At 40.8% G+C, this 19,316-nt stretch overlaps 1 protein-coding gene across 3 annotated transcripts in view; it reads right to left on the reverse strand.

The window, feature by feature from the left end:
• The window catches only part of EIF2AK2 (eukaryotic translation initiation factor 2 alpha kinase 2), a 42,778-nt gene that overhangs the window by 10,112 nt on the left and 13,350 nt on the right, over positions 1–19,316 (reverse strand). For 2 of the 3 annotated variants that reach the window (XM_073338388.2, XM_073338389.2), the window contains 9 exons: positions 16,418–16,620; positions 11,876–12,002; positions 9,300–9,382; positions 8,269–8,365; positions 6,720–6,754; positions 6,457–6,546; positions 5,731–5,850; positions 2,236–2,355; positions 752–944 (listed from right to left, as the gene is read on the reverse strand). In XM_073338388.2, the coding sequence (XP_073194489.1) occupies positions 752–944; positions 2,236–2,355; positions 5,731–5,850; positions 6,457–6,546; positions 6,720–6,754; positions 8,269–8,365; positions 9,300–9,382; positions 11,876–12,002; positions 16,418–16,620 (1,068 nt within the window). Of the gene's footprint in view, positions 1–751; positions 945–2,235; positions 2,356–5,730; positions 5,851–6,456; positions 6,547–6,719; positions 6,755–8,268; positions 8,366–9,299; positions 9,383–11,875; positions 12,003–16,417; positions 16,621–18,590; positions 18,684–19,316 lie in introns of all 3 variants that reach the window. The other variant, XM_073338390.2, reaches the window with a different exon arrangement.

Genomic DNA, 19,316 nt, shown 5'->3' on the forward strand with positions numbered 1-19,316 from the left:
ATGAGGGGTTTGGGGTGCAGGAAGGGGCTCGGGGTTTGGGGGGGTCTAAGGGCTGAGGCAGGGGGTTGGAGTGCAGGAGGGGGTCAGGGCTCTGGTTTGGTGGTGCAGGCTCTGGGGTGGGGCAGGGGATGAGGGGTTTGGGGTACAGGAAGGGGCCCCAGGTTTGCAGGGGCCGGGAACCGGCCAATGGGAGTGCGGAGCCAGTGCTTGGGGTGGGGCAGCATGCAGAGCCCTGTGGTCCCCCTGCCTAGAAGCCGGACCCACTGCTGGCCACTTCCGGGGCGCAGCGCAGTGTCGGAACAGGTAGGCACTAGTCTGCCTTAGCTGGGCAGCACCGCCAATGGGACTTTAACATCCTGGTCAGCGGTGCTAACCAGAGCCACTAGGTTCCCTGGGTGCTGAACAAGGCAATCCAGTGCCTTACATGCCAGTACTCTGTCGCAACCCGAACTTTGAAAAACACTGCTCCCTAGGGCATTAACTTCAGTACACTAAAATATATGATGTGTTGTATGTGATTTATTAAAATTGATTTTGAACTCAAACTTGAAACTTAATATATACCTAGTATACAGCATTTCACATTCAAAAGCACTTTGTGATTTTATTCCCAATCTTACACACACTGACAGACCCTTATGCTCACATGGAGTCCCACTGAAAATAAAACAACAGTTCAACATTTTCTGATCCTCCAAACATTTATTCATTACATCTGTCCACCCACACAACAATCATCTGTTCTGCTTACCTTGAGGTCTCTGTGAATAAACCCTTTAGAATGAATATATTCCACTCCTGTCACTATTTGTCTAAATTTGATGAGAGACTCTTCTTGGTAATTTTTCTTCCCTCTCTTTTCATCAATCCAGCCATCCAGTGTTCCTTTCTCACAGAATTCCATTTGGATAAAAAGACAATCACATAGAAAATCTGGCCTCGGTCTGTAAGAGTAAAATTAAATCACACTATTAAAAACAGCACTACATAATTGTTCCTAAGCAGTTGGCTCAATGGTTTGCTGGTTTCCAACCTTTCATTTGGCTGCAGGCCCCCACAATCGTGGCCAAAAGTCCCTAATTTTTTAGGACCACTCCAGGTAGGCTTGGGGCTGCCAGTGATCGCACTGGAGTCAATCCTAGCTCCCAAACAGCCAGCTGCCTGCCACTGAAGCCTGTTCTACACTAAGTAGGCTGACTTAAGGCAATTTACCTCATCCTAATTATGTCAGTGTACACACAACAGCTTTGTCCTGCCAATGTAAGTGTCCTACTACACGGACAATAACAACTCCATCTCCACAAGAGACATAGCACTTATGTCGGTGTAGTTAGGGCGACACAGTGTCTGTGTAGATGCTGCGGTTACTTACACCAGCTGTTGGCTGTCTTGTCAATTTCACAGCTCCATGCTGGAGCCCCCAGCTCCCTGCTCCCAGCCAGGCTGTGCCCAGAGGCTCCCCGCTCCGGGAGCTGAAAAGCCTGGGGTGGCTGCCCCCCAGCTCCCAGCAGGAAGCCAAGAGCCTGGGGAAGTGGGGACAGATGGGCTCCCAGTGGGGAGCTACGCGGAGCTTAGATACTTGGCCCTCAGCCTCGCACAATGCCCCTCTTCAGGAGGTGAAAGCGCCGCTAGTGAGGACATGCACCACTGACAGAAGGAGGGTAGTGTGGACAGTAATTACTGCAGTGGCTGTAAGTCGACCTAACATAGGCTGACTTAGGGCTGTTGTGTACACTTACTCTGAGTCAGCTCTTCTGCTGAGCAGCCAGTAGGCCCCACAAGGTGGGGCAGAACAATACCATGGGACAGGGCATGATCTAGTGAGTGAAACGCTGGTTTGAGAAAAAATAACTCCTGCATTTTAATCCTAATGCAAATACCATCTCTCTTAGTTGCTGAAGATCCTGCTACTGATTTGGCTTCAATATAAGACACCATTCCAAATTAGGCCTAAATGTCAGTGTACATATCTGCGACACATACTGTTCACCAAAAAAGTGGCAATTCATCAACAAAAAGGAGATATACATGTACATATACATCGTTCATTAAGCATACTGCCTGATGTTAAATATTTTTCATGTTCTTTCTTCTTTTATTAGATGGAAAAAATATACGTGTAGGGATCTGTAATTCACTCATTTTTTGCCACACAAATCTGCAATAGGGAAAAAATAATCTGATTATTCCAGATAAAGAGCCATTGATTACACTACAGAATTCATTTTTATTCACCTTGAAAGGCTTGAACTGTTCTCAGAATTGAGAAAGTCTTTCCCAGTCCAAGAGGCGTAATACCGTATGATGTTTTCATGCGCAAGCTCTGCTAATGCTTGTACCTCACGCTGTACTTTACTAAATAAACAAAGAAAAATTCTCATTACCCAACACCGACGAACTGACACTTCTTAATAAAATGAACAATAAGATTAATTGAAGACAGGATATCAAGCAACAGTAGTAACCTTCAGGATTAAATATCTATTTTAAATTATTTTAAAAGTCAATATCACTGTTTAATTTTTAAAGAGAAGCTGAAAATTGTATCTACTAGCTGCGTTTCATTTGCCAGGCTGTTCTTGTGTTTTGCCTGTTGTCTGCTCTATTATCCTGAGCACTCAAGTGTTTGAACCCTGTTGAAAATGTTTGAAAGGAGAACCGCACCCCAACTCAGGTTCTTGTACTTAATACCTTATCTGGTCATAAGAACACAACAGATAAGCAAAGCATAGAGTTAATGCTCTCACGGAAAAATTAAGCATCCAAAGACCCTGATCCTGCAAACACTAGAGCATATAACTTTTAATTTGCAAGTAGTCCCTCTACATACACTGAGCTCAGCAAGACTATTCATATGCAAGATTATTTGCAGAGTTGGGGCCTACTTTGATTATTGTAGGGTTGTCCAATGAATTAATTTCAACCTCCGATGGGGCCCAAATGTGACCCTTTATTTGAGGAACATATAGGGCTTACATTTAAAATGTTAAATTTACTTCTCAGGAGTGCAATGTGAATGAAAATAGGAAATATCCTGGAAGAACATTTAGTAATACAATATACTCATTAAAATAAGACACCAAAGCAATTTAGGCTAAAGGTTGCTCTGAAACTGTTGTAAATAACATGGAGGAGGAGATCCTTAAAATGATTTGTTAAAGAGACACTTACAACTTGTTTTTTAATTGATTATTTAAAATAAATATTACTCGGCATTTTATCAGAAATTAGAATGTCCAGAAAAGTTTTTTTATGCTCCCCTGATGACGTTTATAATGGTATTTTTAGCAAGTGACACGAGGACAAAGAAACAATTATACTGGTTTTATAAAGAGTGTTGCCAAATGCACAAAGGAAAAAACAGGGAGGGAGGATTTCCCCCACCCAGTGTATAGTCATCTGAACTGCTACTGGTCAGTTCAAACATTTTCAGACACAAATGTGGTTTTCAAAGTGACTCTGTCTCTTTAAATGTTCTATAAATCTGTTAGTCTGCAGCTGACAAGTTTTATAAAAGCAGTAATCACCATTCATAGATAATCTACCAAGTGTTCTGCAAATTTATAGATTCCCAGGCCTGCAGAGAACACTGTGATAATCTAGTTTGACCTCCTATATAACACTGGCCACAGAACTTCCCCAAAATAATTCCTGTTTGAACAAAATCATAGCTTTTGGAAAAAACATCAAATTTTGATTTAAAGATTACCAGTGGCTTAGAGAAAAGGAGTACTTGTGGCACCTCAGAGACTAACCAATTTATTTGAGCATAAGCTTTCGTGAGCTACAGCTCACTTCATCGGATGCATACTGTGGAAACTGCAGAAGACATTATATACACAGAGACCATGAAACAATACCTCCTCCCACCCCACTCTCCTGCTGGTAATAGCTTATCTAAAGTGATCACTCTCCTTGCAATGTGTATGATAATCAAGTTGGGCCATTTCCAGCACAAATCCAGGTTTTCTCACCCCCCCCCCCCCCCCCAAACTCACTCTCCTGCTGGTAATAGCCCATTCAAAGTGACCACTCTCTTTACAATGTGTATGATAATCAAGGTGGGCCATTTCCAGCTTAGAATCCACCACAGCCCTTGGTAAATTGTTCCAATGATAAATTGCTCCTCACTGTTAAAAATTTACACTTTATTTCCAGTCTGAATTTGTCTAGTTTCAACTTTTGACCATTGGATCTTGTTATATCTTTGTCTGCTAGACTGAAGAGCCCTTTATTGGGAACAGAAATTTGTCATGTAGCTCTTTGGAGTCTATCACTATAAGGCATATTATCCAATCATTTAATCATTTTCATGGTACTTTGGGACTGGTGAACCTCACATATGGTGAATCAGGTTTTCAATAACCTCTCACTATATTAGACGAGGCTGTCTAGCTAGGGGTCAAGGGCTGGAATGCTTAAAGGGGACTGTATTTGGCTACTTGGAGAGCAGCATGGTATTACAGAAGCTGTTTTGTTACTGATTTGGTTAATCTAACTGAAGAATAAACCACCAGTTGTGGGGATTGTCTGCCCTATTCCTTGCAGTCTACCCTGAGTATAGCATTCTCACTGTGGTCCATGCACTCAGTCACACCTCTCTTCTCCCACATCTCTACTGAAACAAGGCTGCTTGAAAGACTTTGAATTGGGGAAATTGGTCCCAGGCTGGGAAGGGAATCCAGACTGTGTATTAAGAACTGTGAACTGCCCGCAACATCCGGAGGGGTGAGAAAAGCTGTTTGCTTCAAATTTTACTTAACATGAAAAAGTTTAGGAATTAGCTTGCAATTTTATCTTTTATTTCTTTTAAAAGCCAATTCTGACTTCTATGCTTATACCACTTATAATCACTTAAAATCTACATTTCTATAGTTAATAAACTTGTTTAATGTTTTATGTAAACCAGTGTGGTTCATTGAAGGGTTTGAGGAATCTACTCAGGTTAACAAAGGCTGGTGCATATCCATTACCCATTGATGGAATGGCAGACTAATTAATGAGCTTGCATTGATCAAGAAGGTCTTGAACCGTGTAAAACACGCATTGCTGGGGTGCAAGGCTGGGACTGAGAGATATGCAGGAGTTGCCCTATATCTGTTTATGAGAGGCTGGAAGAGCATTCATGTGACTTTGCAGGGTGTGACTCTCACACGCTAATGGCTATGTGAGAGCAAAACCTGGAGGGGCTGCTTTTCACTAGCAGAGCAGTGTGAGAGGTATCCTAGAGAGTTAAGGGGGCACAACAGTTCCACTGTCCAGATTGTACCCTGGGGGTTATCACACAAATACAGAGGTAAAATAACTTCTCTATCCCTACTTGAGATTCCCGTTTATGCATCCAAGGAATGCCCTTTTGTCCGCTTCATCATCTTGCCCAGGATCAACGTCAGGCTGACATCCCTATGATTACCTGGTCATCCCATTTTCTCTTTTTAAATATTGGCACAACAATAACAAAGAGAGCGCGCACAAGTTAACAAATCCTGTTTCCTATGCTGTGCTGGACTACAATTCTAGTGCACAGAGAAGCAAACATCAGAAGACAGCACACTCATTTCAGCTCCACTGAGAACAGAGAAATAAACATGTTTGTCAGACAGAATGTACAATGCTGTAAAGGAAAGTTACTTAAACTTTTAAGGGATTATTACAAACAAACAGTTTCATCTACAGAAACTGTTTGAGAGTGTCCTTTCAAATAAAAGTAAGCAGATGTACAGTACTTACTCGCTACACGTGACTCGTTTGACAGCATAGTACTTCTTATCAATAATTTGTTTTGCTTTGAAAACATTCCCAAATCCACCACTGCCAATTCGCTCTAGCTCTTCAAAATCCTTGATAAATCTTTAAAATAATAAAATAAATAAATAATAAATAATAATAATAATTTTAGCAAAATCAGCCCTAACATTAATTTTGGAAAGTATGGGTCTGATTCTGGAACTTGCAGAGCATCTCCTGAGAGACGCTGAGCATCATCTTACAAGAGATACTCAAACCTCAGGTAAACAAAGCATCTTGCGGCCCACCAGGGGCTTATCCTGAACAAGCCGTGAACCAAGTTTGGGAACCCCTGGATTAGAGGCATTCCTATACTATTTTACATACTCATAACATTTACATTTGGAATTTTCATAAGAACAGAAGCTGTCAACTTATTTTCTTTGAATAACCTCTTCTATTACAACATTTGTAGCACCAGCCATTTCTCGGGGTAGAGGAAAAAATGAAGAAACATTCTACAGAGCTGCACAAATGCCAAATACAAACATTCTTATTATAGGAAATACCCTATACCTCACCCACAAGTGGCAGTTTGCATATGCTTGTAAATAGAATTCCTTCTCCCCCTTTCTTTGTTTTGCAATAAACATGCAAAACTGTTAGTCAGGGAAATCTAACCCATCATTGCAATAACTATACATCTCTTACTTAAAATCTCCTTCTCACCTTTCATCCTTAGTGTACTTGTTTTCCTTTTTCTCTTCCTTGACCTGCTGTCCTGAGAACGAAGGTGCCAATTTAGTTGCGATCTCTCTTCTTAGAGAAAAAAGAAAATTTACAATAAAACCTTGTAACATATGAATACAGAAAAGAAATTTACCTGGAAATATTTTTGGTGTCATGTTTTAGTCAAGTATCAAAGCCATTAAAACAGGATTTGCAATATTAATTTCAGAACATATATATTTAAAAACAAAGTAATTACGTACCTCTTAGATTTCATGGCAGCATTTTTGGGAGTTGCCTATATCAAAAAAGAAAAACAAACATATTCACTGTTTGATGAATGATGATTATTTTTCTAATATGGATTGGATGTGGCTACCAGCTGTCCAAATCCATACTTAGACTGGTTGGCTCATCTGTTTGATGACAACCTTCAGTTTAAATTCCTCATGAAACTTGGATATTACTAGCGCTGTGTGAGTAATGGATTTTTCAGAGTTCGCTGGCAATCCCGGGGGAAAAAAAAAACCTGTTTGTGTCAACCCCAAAGCTATTTTCTTCAAACTTTTTGATGAATCAGAAGTTGGGAAAAATTCATTTTGATCAAACAAAACATTTAGTTCAAGCTAAAACTAAATATTTCTATTTTGAGCATTTTTTAAGATTTTAAAAATTAAAGGAAATTTCAAACTGAAAAGTCATTTTGAACTGAAAAAATAACATTTAATTTAAAAAGTGCTAAAATAAGGTTTCAAGTTTTCAGTATATATATATATATATACACGGTACACCAAACAATTTAGCAAAACTGACACAAATTCCAGAAGCGTTTCAGCATAGCCAAATCTACACTTTTTGCCGAAAGACGTTTTGGCTCAAAAATGTCCCCCAGCTCTAAGTATGACATCATGATTCTTCTCAAAATGCATCAATTACATTCAATGTACAAGCACAGATCCATCAACTTCCATGGAAGTATGCCTGTTTAAGCCAGCAGCAAATCTGACCTATTGTATGTTTAGTGAGAATGATGGTAAAAAGATAATGAACATTTTAAATAACATTCAGATATATTTTGTAACGATAACCATTGTGGGTAGAGGAGAAAATTGATAATGCACTATGCTCTGAAACTCCCCTAACTCAGGCTCTAACAGGCTGCTAGGGGAAGCAGTTCTTAACTCTTGCAGTGAAATAGAGAGAGTGAAGCAATCTCAGAAGATTAGGCTCCAATTTATTGGTAGTTTTAGGCCCCAGTCCAGCATTGTCACCCTCACAGGCCAACGGCTCAACCTGCATTTAGCCCCCATGACGTCAGTGACACAACAGGCCACCTACACGGATCACAAAGCGGAGTGAAACCACGTATGTTTCTTTCTGGGAGTGGTTCAAGGTTAACAGGCAGCTAGTGAGGAGCAGAGACCTCATGTTGTGTACTCTAAAGAGTTTATCCCACTCAAGAGATGAACTATTACACTCTGCACTAGGGCCACATTCCACTTCCAGCAAAGTATCTGAGGACATACTAACTTCAACAACTAGATACAGACATTAGCAGCCTCAAGTATCCAATTTTACCTATGTGCAACTTAAATATTTTGGAGATAGTAGCTCTGTTATCCACATCTTCATTAAAAGTGAAAATTATGAACAGGAGTAAAATAATGACAGTCTAAAATTTAACTATAAGGAATAAAGGCTTTCATACTGTACCCGAGGAGATGAACAATCTTCATCTACTTTCAGGTCATTCATTTTATTTACTAAGCTCCCATCTGAGTTGATAAAGGAATAAAGGCTTTCATACTGTACCTGAGGAGATGAACAATCTTCATCTACTTTCAGGTCATTCATTTTATTTACTAAGCTCCCATCTGAGTTGATATTTTTAGATGCAGAATCAGAACCACTATAAGGGGAAAAATGGATTTCAATATATCTCCTTCAAACAATTCTTAAATCAAAACTACAATTCTTGATACCACAGAAAAAGGATTATGTGAATTAATTTAAAATACAAAACTTCACTTGTAACACAATTCTTGTGATTCAATAACATTTTATTATAAAATACTTATTTCTATAATGGATTTCATCCTATTATGTCACTGTGATTTATAAATGTTAGTTATGTATTCTCACTATGGTAAGGTAGGTTAGGTACAGAGATCATTTCAATGCAGTGAGGCCACCGCTGGTACAAAATATAGCTGCTCTTTAACACTACACAGGGCATCAGAGAGAGTAAAGTGGTGATACCAGAGCCAAATTAACCATCAAGCACAATAGGCTGGTGCCAAGGGGTCCCAGCACAGACTGGAAAATTTCTCACCATCATTTTCTTTCTGCTAGCAACTTCTCTCTTCATTCTCCATGAATATGTTGTGCCTCTTTTGATTAATGGAGAATGAAGAGAGAAGTGGTATAGCAGAAATTATAATGTTGTGCACAGAAATTACTGAAAAGAACTGACATCCGTTAAACAAAGCAGTGTCATAATACAAAAATGGCTACTGAAAACTTCAATGGAGTGACACTCTTCTTTTCACATCAAGCAGAAATGCTTCTAAAATAATTACTGGTGCTCAACAAGAAAGCATTCAGGATAGCCAAAAAATCTGTGTATCATAAAGTATATTACAAGAAATATAAAAAAATTAAATGCAAATGCACAATTAAACTGTATTCTTGATCTGTAGATAAAGAAACAGGTTTAAAATACAACTGATTAATTCACAAGTGAAAAGACAGCAAAAGATTTTGCTTAACCGCTCTCAACTAGTTCTTGAATTATAAGCAAATGCCTTATGTTAAACATCACAATATTAATGGTTCCAACTTACTTTGCAGATGACCAGCTTGACATTCCACTGGAACTGCTAAGTAGACTATTTGCAGAACTGGCAACAGCGGTGTGTCTCCCTGCCTGTGTGTGTATATATATATATATATATAAAAAAACCCAAATACCCGATACCTACCAGTCAAAGCTTTGCTACTACAAATGACAACATTCTAAAATGACAAAAACAATGGAGTTTCAGAAAAAGTTATTGGAAGTACATTAAACACTAAAGCCCCAGCTGGGGAAGACGTTTATTACTCCTGGGGGAATTCTGTGTGACTACGCGCCCGCAGAAAACATCCGCCCCCCGCAGAATTCCTGTGCTTCCCTGCAGAAAACGACTGGGAAGCAAAAAGCAGCCACGTGGGGGAGGGGGTACAACCATGGTCGCAGTTTTTTGGGGGAGATTCGCCCCTCCCAACAGGGGTGAGGCATGGGGGGCAAACAGGGTTACGTGCCACTGTCCCTCCCCGTTGTTTCTGCAAGCGCAGAGCTTCCCACTGCAGGAGGCTGCTTCTTGGCTCCGCTGACTCTGCAGCTGAACGCCATCTCCTGAGTCCTAGTGCCAATCGGGCTCCCCTTCTGTGTGCTGGGAACCTTCCTCTTTTCTGTGCAACCCTGAGTGCCTGTGGTGGGCCTGGGTAAGGGGGGTGAGGGGAATGTGGGGGTGAGGGGGAGGGATGAGATTGGGAAGAAGAGTGCACAGGGGAATCGCAGGGGGAAGTGGGCGCCCGGCATGCGGCATCCCCTCGGCAGCAGCTGGTGCTCCCCCATTAAGCAGGCCCATCAAACCTTCACCCTGACAAGCCCTACCTCCCTACACCTGGACACCCACCTCCCATGAACCCCCATACCCAGATTCCTATCCCACTGAGCCCCAACCAGCTGCACCTGGATCTCCATCCCATCAAGCCCCACTCCCCCAGCACCCAGACACCACCCCATACCAAGCCCCATCTCCCCACATCCAGACCCTGCCTGCTGAGCTCCAACCACCTTCACCTGGATCCCCTGCAAAGCCCCATTGCCCCTGCACCCGGCACCCCCAACGAGCCTCTGTGCATCCAAATCTTCCACTGAGCCGCCTTCACCCAGATTCCCCCACACAGAAACCTCTCACCCCAGACCTGGATTCCCCCCCCGCACACACACACACACACTAAGCCCCTCCACATTTGGATCCTGCTGGGCTGAGTCTGCCCAACCACTCTCGGCCCTTGGACTGTGTCAGCATTGGGTGCAGCCTCACTGTCGAGTCCCCCTACCAGCGGAGGTGAAAGCTTCAGAGTGATCTCCCACCTCAATGCAGCCAGTGGCCTGTGCTCCCCACTGCCATGCTGGAGCCCCATTTTTAATGACAAATAAAATTTGCAGAATTTTAAAGTATTATGTACAGAATTTTTAATATTCTGGTGCAAAATTCCCTCAGGAGTAGTTTATGCACATGCTTAACTGTAAAGCACTGGCGTGAAATTGAAGGCATTTGCCCCACTGAAGTGGGAATTTTTCCATTAACTTTAGTGTGGCCAGGATTTTGCCCCAGGTATTTAAAATTTTACATCCTTTTTCACACCTGCAATTAAATATCAGCAAAAGTAGAGTTTTGTAAATATCTTATGACCAGATCTTGACCACGAATCCAGGAGACATTTATAGTACATGCCCTCATTTGCAAGAGTAACAAGGGATGCAAGGATGAGGCCCCATTAAGAATTAGGACCAAAAAACAGTATTCATTAGTTGAGGGCAAACTTTTCAGAGCTGGTAATTGTACATGCAATTTTGCATGTGGAAAAATAGAAGTGTATGCATAAACAGGCTTCTGCATCTAATTGCCATCTATATAGTAACTGGGCATGCAAGGTGATAAGCATGCAAAGTTTGCATTACAAATTTAGAGCTGGCTGAAAATTTAGTCGTAAGTAATAACTGAGTTTTAGCCTTTTTCCATCCCTTTGTTTTCACTTAGTAAGAGACACTGAAGTTTCAGATTAAAAGCAAAAAGTGTGATATCACAGTTAGGCATGTGTAAGAGGTGCTCAGCAACCTTGACTTCCCTTGAATTCCACTGACATTGCAGGCTCAGGTCCCATATGATTAAAAAAAATAATTCTGATTTGCAAATTAAACACATCCAACACAAATGCAAGGAACTATATAATTAAGAAAACTTAGTAATTGTACAGCAGCACTGTACTATGCTCGAGAGAATTCCATTTCAGTATATTAGTTAAGTTTTAAAGAAAACTGTAGTGAAATATTTTTTCATAAATTCTTTTGTCATATGCATTTGTCTTTAACTGAATGATAACTCACAGGACTATATACTGAAATATGCAATTAGAGATACAGATTTTTTTTTTTGGGGTACAATAAGCTATTGACTATACAGACACTGTGAATTTTAGCTACCGTACAGTGGAGCACCACCAACATAAATCTATGAGGCAAAGATTATTTCTCCCTCAAATGGAAACAAACCAGACTAGTTTTTAACCAAATGATGATGGACCTTGCTTCAAAAGATGAATGAGCCAGTCGTCTCTTTACATACAGACTACATGCAATACATACCCTTGACGTTTCTTGAGATCTTAACTGTTCATATGCACGTTTTGCAGCAGCCTGTTTTGCAGCTTTTTTATCATTTCCAGTGCCTTCACCATAAATCTGGTCACCAATTTTACAGCTAAAAGAAAATCTGTAAGAATAATAGAGAATAAAACAGTATCCATAAATCCTGTACGGCAAATTCTAATGTTAACGATTTTGAATACTAATGTCATGTAGAAATGATTCTAGGAAGAACAGAGTTCTTCAATATTCTTCTGCATATGTACGTTTTCAAATATAACTTTAGTCATCTAACTTGAGATGCCTTAAAAGGGTCGGATTTTTAGAAGATAGGGCTTAGCATTTTCTGAGGAGCCAGTCCCATAAAGCATCTTAAATAAGGTACCCAAAACTACTAGTCATTTGAAAACCCTGAATGTAGATTTTAAGATTAGTTCCTTGTAAAGGTATTTTTTAAACTGCAAAATTGTAACAACAACTTAGCCTAGAATAGTATATTATTTAAAAGAGAGAGAGAGAGAGAGAGAGTGCGAGAGCGCAGGCTGATTAAAGCACATTCTACAGAATAAAACATTTGTGGTGAAGAATTTTAAAGTCTGTGTTTGATTTACCAGGACAGATTCTGTGAAAAATCTTAACAGAATTAAACAAGAGTAAGATTATTTTTTAAATCATAATTGAATTAAGCAAGTTTTTCTTTAAAGGAGCACTGAAATCAGTTTGAAAGCTACCAATTTAAAAAGCATTTCTTAAACATAAAGCACTTCTCACCCTGAATAAACTACTAAATGTATTTTACTTAAAAATACTGCTATGGCAAGTCATTTTGCTAAAAAAGAGCATGGATTTGTGACAGGGTAATAAGAATTATAAAGACAGTTTGGAAATAGATTCCAGACTAAGACACTGATCCTGAAAATTCTCAAATACATGCTTAACATTAAACCCAATTAGTCCCATTAACTTTAAACACACATATTTGCAAGATCAGGGCGTATCTTTCCATGTTCATGCAAGTGTTTTATAATTCTATTTTTAATTATTTCCGCCAAAATGTATCTGCTATGAATTAGGGCTCTTTCGTTAGACATTCCTGTTACCCTACCACATTATTCATAGAATCATAGACTTTAAGGTCAGAAGGGACCATTATGATTGTCTAGTCTGACCTCCTGCACAACGCAGGCCACAGAATCTCACCCACCCACTCCTGTAACAAACCCCTAACTTATGTCTGAGCTACTGAAGTCTGCAAATCGTGGTTTAAAGACTTCAAGGTGCAGAGAATCGTCCAGCAAGTGACCCGTGCCCCACGCTGCAGAGAAAGGTGAAAAAGATAAGCACAACATTCATACCCTCCACTACAATAGCTAATTTAAATGAATTACATTTTTTTGTTAGCAGCTCTGACACTTCATTCTTTAATTCATTCAGAACTATTGGATGTGTCGCTGATGAATTGATGTTTTTTAAATTTATCAATTTGTTTCAATACCTCTTTTGATACCTTGTTCCCTAATAGGGTTGCAAACTTTCTAATCGCAGAAAACTGAATACCTTTCCCCTCCCCGTACCCCGCCCCTTCCCCAAGGCTCCACCCCCCACTCACTCCTTCCCCCCTCCTTCTGTCGCTCACTCTCCCCAACCCTCAGTCACTTACTCATTTTCACCAGGCTGGGGCAGAGGATTGAGGTGTGGGAGGGGGTGAGAGTTCCGGCAAGGGGTGTGGGCTCCAGGATGGGGCCAGAAATGAGGGGTTCAGGTTGAAGGAGAGGGTGAGGGCTGAGGGTGAGGGCTCCGGGGTGGGGCCAAAGATGAAGTATTCAAGGTGCAGGAGTGGGCTCCAGGCTGGGGTGCGGGGCAGGGGTGAGGGATTTGGGGTGCAGCAGGGGGCTCCGGGCTGGGGCCGAGGGGTTCAGAGTGCAGGAGGGGGTTCCGAGCTGGGACAGGAGGTTGGGGTGCAGGCTCAGAGAGGAGCTCCAGGCTGGGGCAGGGGCTTGGGGTGTGGGAGGAGGTGCGGGGTGAAGGCTCCAGGTGGCGCTTACCTCAGGCGGCTCCCTGGAAGCAGCGACATGTCCTTGGGCTCCAAGGTGGCGGCGCAGCCAGGCGTCTCTGCACAGTGTGCGCTGCCTTCGCCTGCAAGCACCGCCCCCACAGCTCCCACTGGTCATGGTTCCTGGCCAATGGGAGCTGTGAAGCCAGTGCTCGGGATGGAAACAGTGTGCAGAGACCCACTACAGGGACATGTCGCTGCTTCCAGGAACCCCCCGGAGCCAGGTAGGAAGCCTGCCTTAGCCCCACTGCGCCGCCGACCGGACTTTTAATGGCCCGGTCAGCGGTGTTAACCGGAGCTAAGAGGGTCCCTTTTCGACCATGTATTCTTGTCAAAAACTGGACACCTGGCAAACCTAGTCTCTAACAGTAGGTCTTTATTATCTGAAAATAACAGATATCTCCCCATTATCCTCTGCAGAGAAAACCAAGGCTATGTATTCACTGCAATAAAAGGTGTCTTTTTATATTGAGTTAACTATTTCAGCGTATACTATTAGTGGAAACAATGCACTATAGCTTTTACCTCAATATAACTAGTCCCCCCCCACATGGGGTTTACCTCCACTAGCTATTGAGATAAAAACTACAATGACTTTTTCCATTCGAATTTTACAATAAGATGGCTACTATGATGTGAATATATAAAAAGAGACAATCTCTAACCCAAAGAGCTTACATGAAAGCCCCAATCCAGTATATGTGTACGTGCTTACTTTCACTCACGTGAATAGTCCCACTGAAGTCAATGGAGCTACTCATGCAACTATTTGACTTTACACAAGCATTTGCTAATTAGAGACAAGATGTGACATGTAGGTAAACACTGCAGAGCCTGAGGAAGGGGAACAAAGTTGAATATATTATGTAAACAGCCAATTTGGAGACTTCAGAGGTTTGTTTCTTTTAATTTTTTTTGAAACAATATAAGTGAGTAAGAGAGGTTGTCACTGTTTTTGGACTTTGTCATCTCTAATGTCCATCAGTGTTGTGCACTCTGTTTTCTTTCCCTTATCAGAAGACTGGTAAGAAGTCTTACAACTTGGAATTTGTATCACTAGAGATTCTACTATATGGTCCTCTCTGCACGTAAATTTATTTTATTTCATTGGATTCTATCAACTCTTTTGTGTATAGTGCTACTCACCCACCTCTACAATCTAGCTTGGCCTTCCCTGTAGTTAATAACCAGGTATTATATACTGGACATGCACAGTTTGAAAACAATTTGACAATTTTGTAAGTTAAGCTTATAGCTAATCTATATAACCATGTATTCTTATAACTGTTACCTGTTTCTTTCCTAATTCCTCTTTCATGATCTATACCCACTTATTATGACTAATCTCAATTAGACTTTGAACTCTTTGGGACAGGGGCTGTTGTTTTCTACTGAATGCACAATGCCTAGTACGATGGGACAACAGTCATAACAGTGACATCTGGATGCTTCTGTAATAAAAGTAACAAGTTATGCAACCACTGTTTTATCATTCTATCAAGTTTCAGTATTGTCTCTGTGATGGGGAATCTGCACTCCATTCCTGGATGAAGCGCAAAGGGTTAAACCCCTTCAATGGGCTGAGAAAAGAAACCTACCCCTTAAGGATTACCAGAGTCACCAGGACTTGGAAGCAGGATCTGAAAGCTAAGGTCTGATAGGCAAGGAAGGAGCCTTAATTAGAGAAGCCGCAAAAAGAATCAGAAGGAAAACAAGACTTTTGTTGTCTTCTAGCCTAGGAAGCAGGTGAATCAAGCCCCAGTCCGGAAGTAAGGTGAAACTGAGGAATCAACTGCCGGATTTTTTTCAGAAGTAGTAGCATACTTCTGCACAGATACCAGCCACCTACAGCAAAGGCTGTTTGCTGAGGCTTCCTTTGGACAAGACTGAAAGCAAGGCTTCCTTTATGAATTGTTTTGCTTCTCATAATGTACAAATAGACATGTTTTCTCCTTTGAAGATTGTGTTTTAGCAGCTGGGAACTGATCCAGCTCTCTATGAAAGCAATAACAACTCTCAGTGACTTCAGTGGTAACAGGTTTAATTCCTTGGTTTATAGGACTGTTAAGCCAATCTCAAAAGCTGATTTGATCAGAAATTTGTAAGGGAGTAATTAGGGGGTCATGCACTGGCAATGTCACAAACTGTCAATATTTTTAAGATAAGATATACCTTGCTAAATATCACTCTTTTGGGAGCAGTTCTTAGCAAACAGTTGTTGGAATAGTTCCACCGCTATCTGGATTCCTTCAATTCACTTTTAATTCCTCCCATTATGGTTTCAATTGGGGTAGATCTCATTCCAGTAACAGATACAAAAAAATGCCCTTTCCTCAAGCAGGTCACTGTGACAGATCCCTTTGACTTTGGCAGCGAGTACATGATTGCAGTTCTGGAGACTCATCTAAAAGCATCCATGTAAAGAAATAAAAGAGCAGGCAAATAGAGAGAAGAAGCAGAAGGAATTAACAACATTAACCACATCTTACGTTTTTTTATGGGGGGGTCCATATTCATCTTCTAATTTATACTCAATCACTATGTTATGTTTTAGTCCATATTTGGTAAGAATGGAGATATAGTCAAGTGGTTCTATCTCTTTCAGTATGTCTGATGAAAACTCTGCTGGCGGTGGTGGCGGCGGCGGCGATGGCTGCGGCTGCGGAGTTTGTGGGAGTGAAGCCTGTTTAGTCTACAAAATAAATATACAAAATATGCATAGCTTGAAAGGCTTGAAGTTACTAAAGAACACAAAATGAACATCATGAGAGTGCTGGTATAACTGCAGGGGTTGTGAATCCTTAACCAACTGCTACAGACATTTCACAACGTTTTAAAAATAAACCACTTCCCAATCGCCACTAATAGGATGTACTGGCTCTGTAAAGCAGAGAACCATCCTGGATAATTACTATACCATTGTAGATTTTGCAAAGAAGTTTATAATCAACGAATCTTTAATAGAAGATTTCAGGATTGTCACCTGCTGGCGAATCATGCTGAAACTTAGAATCTCTGTTCAATCAGCACAAAGCGATGGAAACAGCTACAAGCATGGTTGAGAGCTCTTTTTATTGGGAATATGACCAGGTTCAACCACCACTGGGATTCACCATCGGTTACCATTCAGTTATTATGTTCTCAGCCATTTTACACACATGCATTAGACCCATGTGACAGCACAGGCTTTCACCTGCTAGCAAGCACTGAATGACATTAAGATGCTTAGGTGTCAGGCTGAATTCCCTTATTTCTGTGCTCAATGCCATTGTGCATATAAGGACAAGGAGTTATTTAAGTTTGAATCCTGATCAAATTAATATTTGATGACTGTTTGGTGGCCACTGAAATGAGTAACTGCTCTCAATAGGTATCCATACATGACAATCACCATCTTCAGCAGTTGCAGATGCTCTCTGCAAAGAGGTTAAAGACTGAAAGTGCCTAAAGTACTCTTCTCCAACCCCTTAATGAGGTCCCTGCAGCTCAAGGATGAAGCAGTGTAGGGGGAATACCTGTAATGCTAGTACTGCACCTACTGTCGCTAAACCTCTTGTTCCAGCATTTTCCCCCACAAGCAATAGTCATTCACATAAAATAAAGCTCAGACTGGAACCCAACTCAGTGCAGGTTTGGCGTAGTGAACATTCTTGTTTTGAGTATGGTTCTTATTCAGTTAGACTATTTGTTTCCATGAAAGGCCCTAGTTCCCCACCCCAGGTGTGGACACCAATGAATACAGAACGCTTCTCTGTCTGCAAAGCACCTCCTTCCAGTTATCCCATTCATGAGATGCACCATGTAGAAATACACATTCTATAAAGGACTGTGAAGTACCTATGGGCCTTGCAGAAATATTGCTGACTCTCTGGAATGCTAAAAAGAGAAGGTCAGGGGAAAACTGAAATAATTCAATTCTGAAATGCAGCCTCTGTCTCTTGTGGGAGTTGTCATTCAGGTACCTCATGCTCCCATCCTCCTCTATGGGCCAGGCTCTACAGCTGGACTTCATCTCTCATGATGCACCGCAGGCATTGAGCTGCCAAGATGAACTGCCTCCCCCTGACCAAAAAGGAATTCTATGGTTCATCATGAGAGATGCAGTCCTGATCAGGGATCCCAGCCTACACAAAACAAGAGGAGCATGAGACATCCAAACCACAGTGGCATTTCAGAATTTAAATATTTCAGTTTGGGATTTTTGGCCAAAATCCACAAGATTTTCCTCTGGGGTGAGGAGAACAAAACAAAACAAGAAAGCTTTCCAGCCAGCTCTACTTGGCAGCTCCATAAAACAGTCTTCACCATTCAACTCCTTAACCCCAGTTATGGCCATTGTGAACAATAAATGTAATATATTTCAGAAATAGAAATAATGAGAATTACAATAAACACAAATGCCATATATTTTAACAGGACTACCACATGAAAATGATTACCAGTAATTATCCTGCTCTGTTCAGTTCAGGGCACTACATCTCAAAAGGGAGAATTCAGTGAGGTCTAACAAAATGCCTCTCACACTCTACTGACATTAAGAGAAATCCAGTGTAACTTGCCAGATAGATTAAATATGCCTTGCATGAAGTGTTTAATATTTGGTATTCTGGATTCACTTGTGTCCCCCAAGTGTAATTTGTTGCTTAGAAAATACTTGGATACCTTTTGGATCTGACTTTGGCTCAGATCTCTCATCTAAAAATCAATTGTTAAGAAATACTGTGGTCCCTTCGCCAGATCTGTGTCTTGATAAACCTATGTGAGACGATCAATGAAAAAGTTTAATTGGAGACATTTAGCTTGAAAATGTATGCCTAGAAAATGAGACTATAATGAACTTTCAGATCACAACTCCTTCTTACAGCCTATTTTCCTGGAAGCACTTTCTTTCTGCAATATATAGTCATATGAAGATGGATTTAGCTCTTGGGTCATGTTTATTCAACATCTTTGAAAAGAAGAGTCTTGTTAGAAGATGACTATATGACAGACTTGAGATTTTTTTTTTTAAACATACTTTTATTTTCCTTTCCAGTGATACCTCAATTTAACAGGTTGCATTTAGCATCAATTTATACCTTTCACTTTTTTCCCCCCATTATGGTTCTGAAACTAAACATTTGTTTCTAAACTACAATGTGGACACGGATTTTTTTAGATGTTCATGACTGATATGAATATCTTTTCCAAAACCAACTCTAAAGAATATAAAAAAGAATTAAAAGTCTGGAAAAAACTCTAATGGAATATTACAAAAGGACATTCTTTTCCAACAGAGAAATTTCTAATGGATCCACTTGGTCTGGACAAAGATATCTTTTTACAAATAGGAAAGAGGATGTTCTAAAAAGAGCAGATGATATCCAGTCACATTGTCGGGCTTTTTGG

This window comes from Lepidochelys kempii, chromosome 3 (genome assembly GCF_965140285.1).
Source record: "Lepidochelys kempii isolate rLepKem1 chromosome 3, rLepKem1.hap1, whole genome shotgun sequence".
In the NCBI taxonomy this organism is placed as follows: Eukaryota; Metazoa; Chordata; order Testudines; family Cheloniidae; genus Lepidochelys; species Lepidochelys kempii.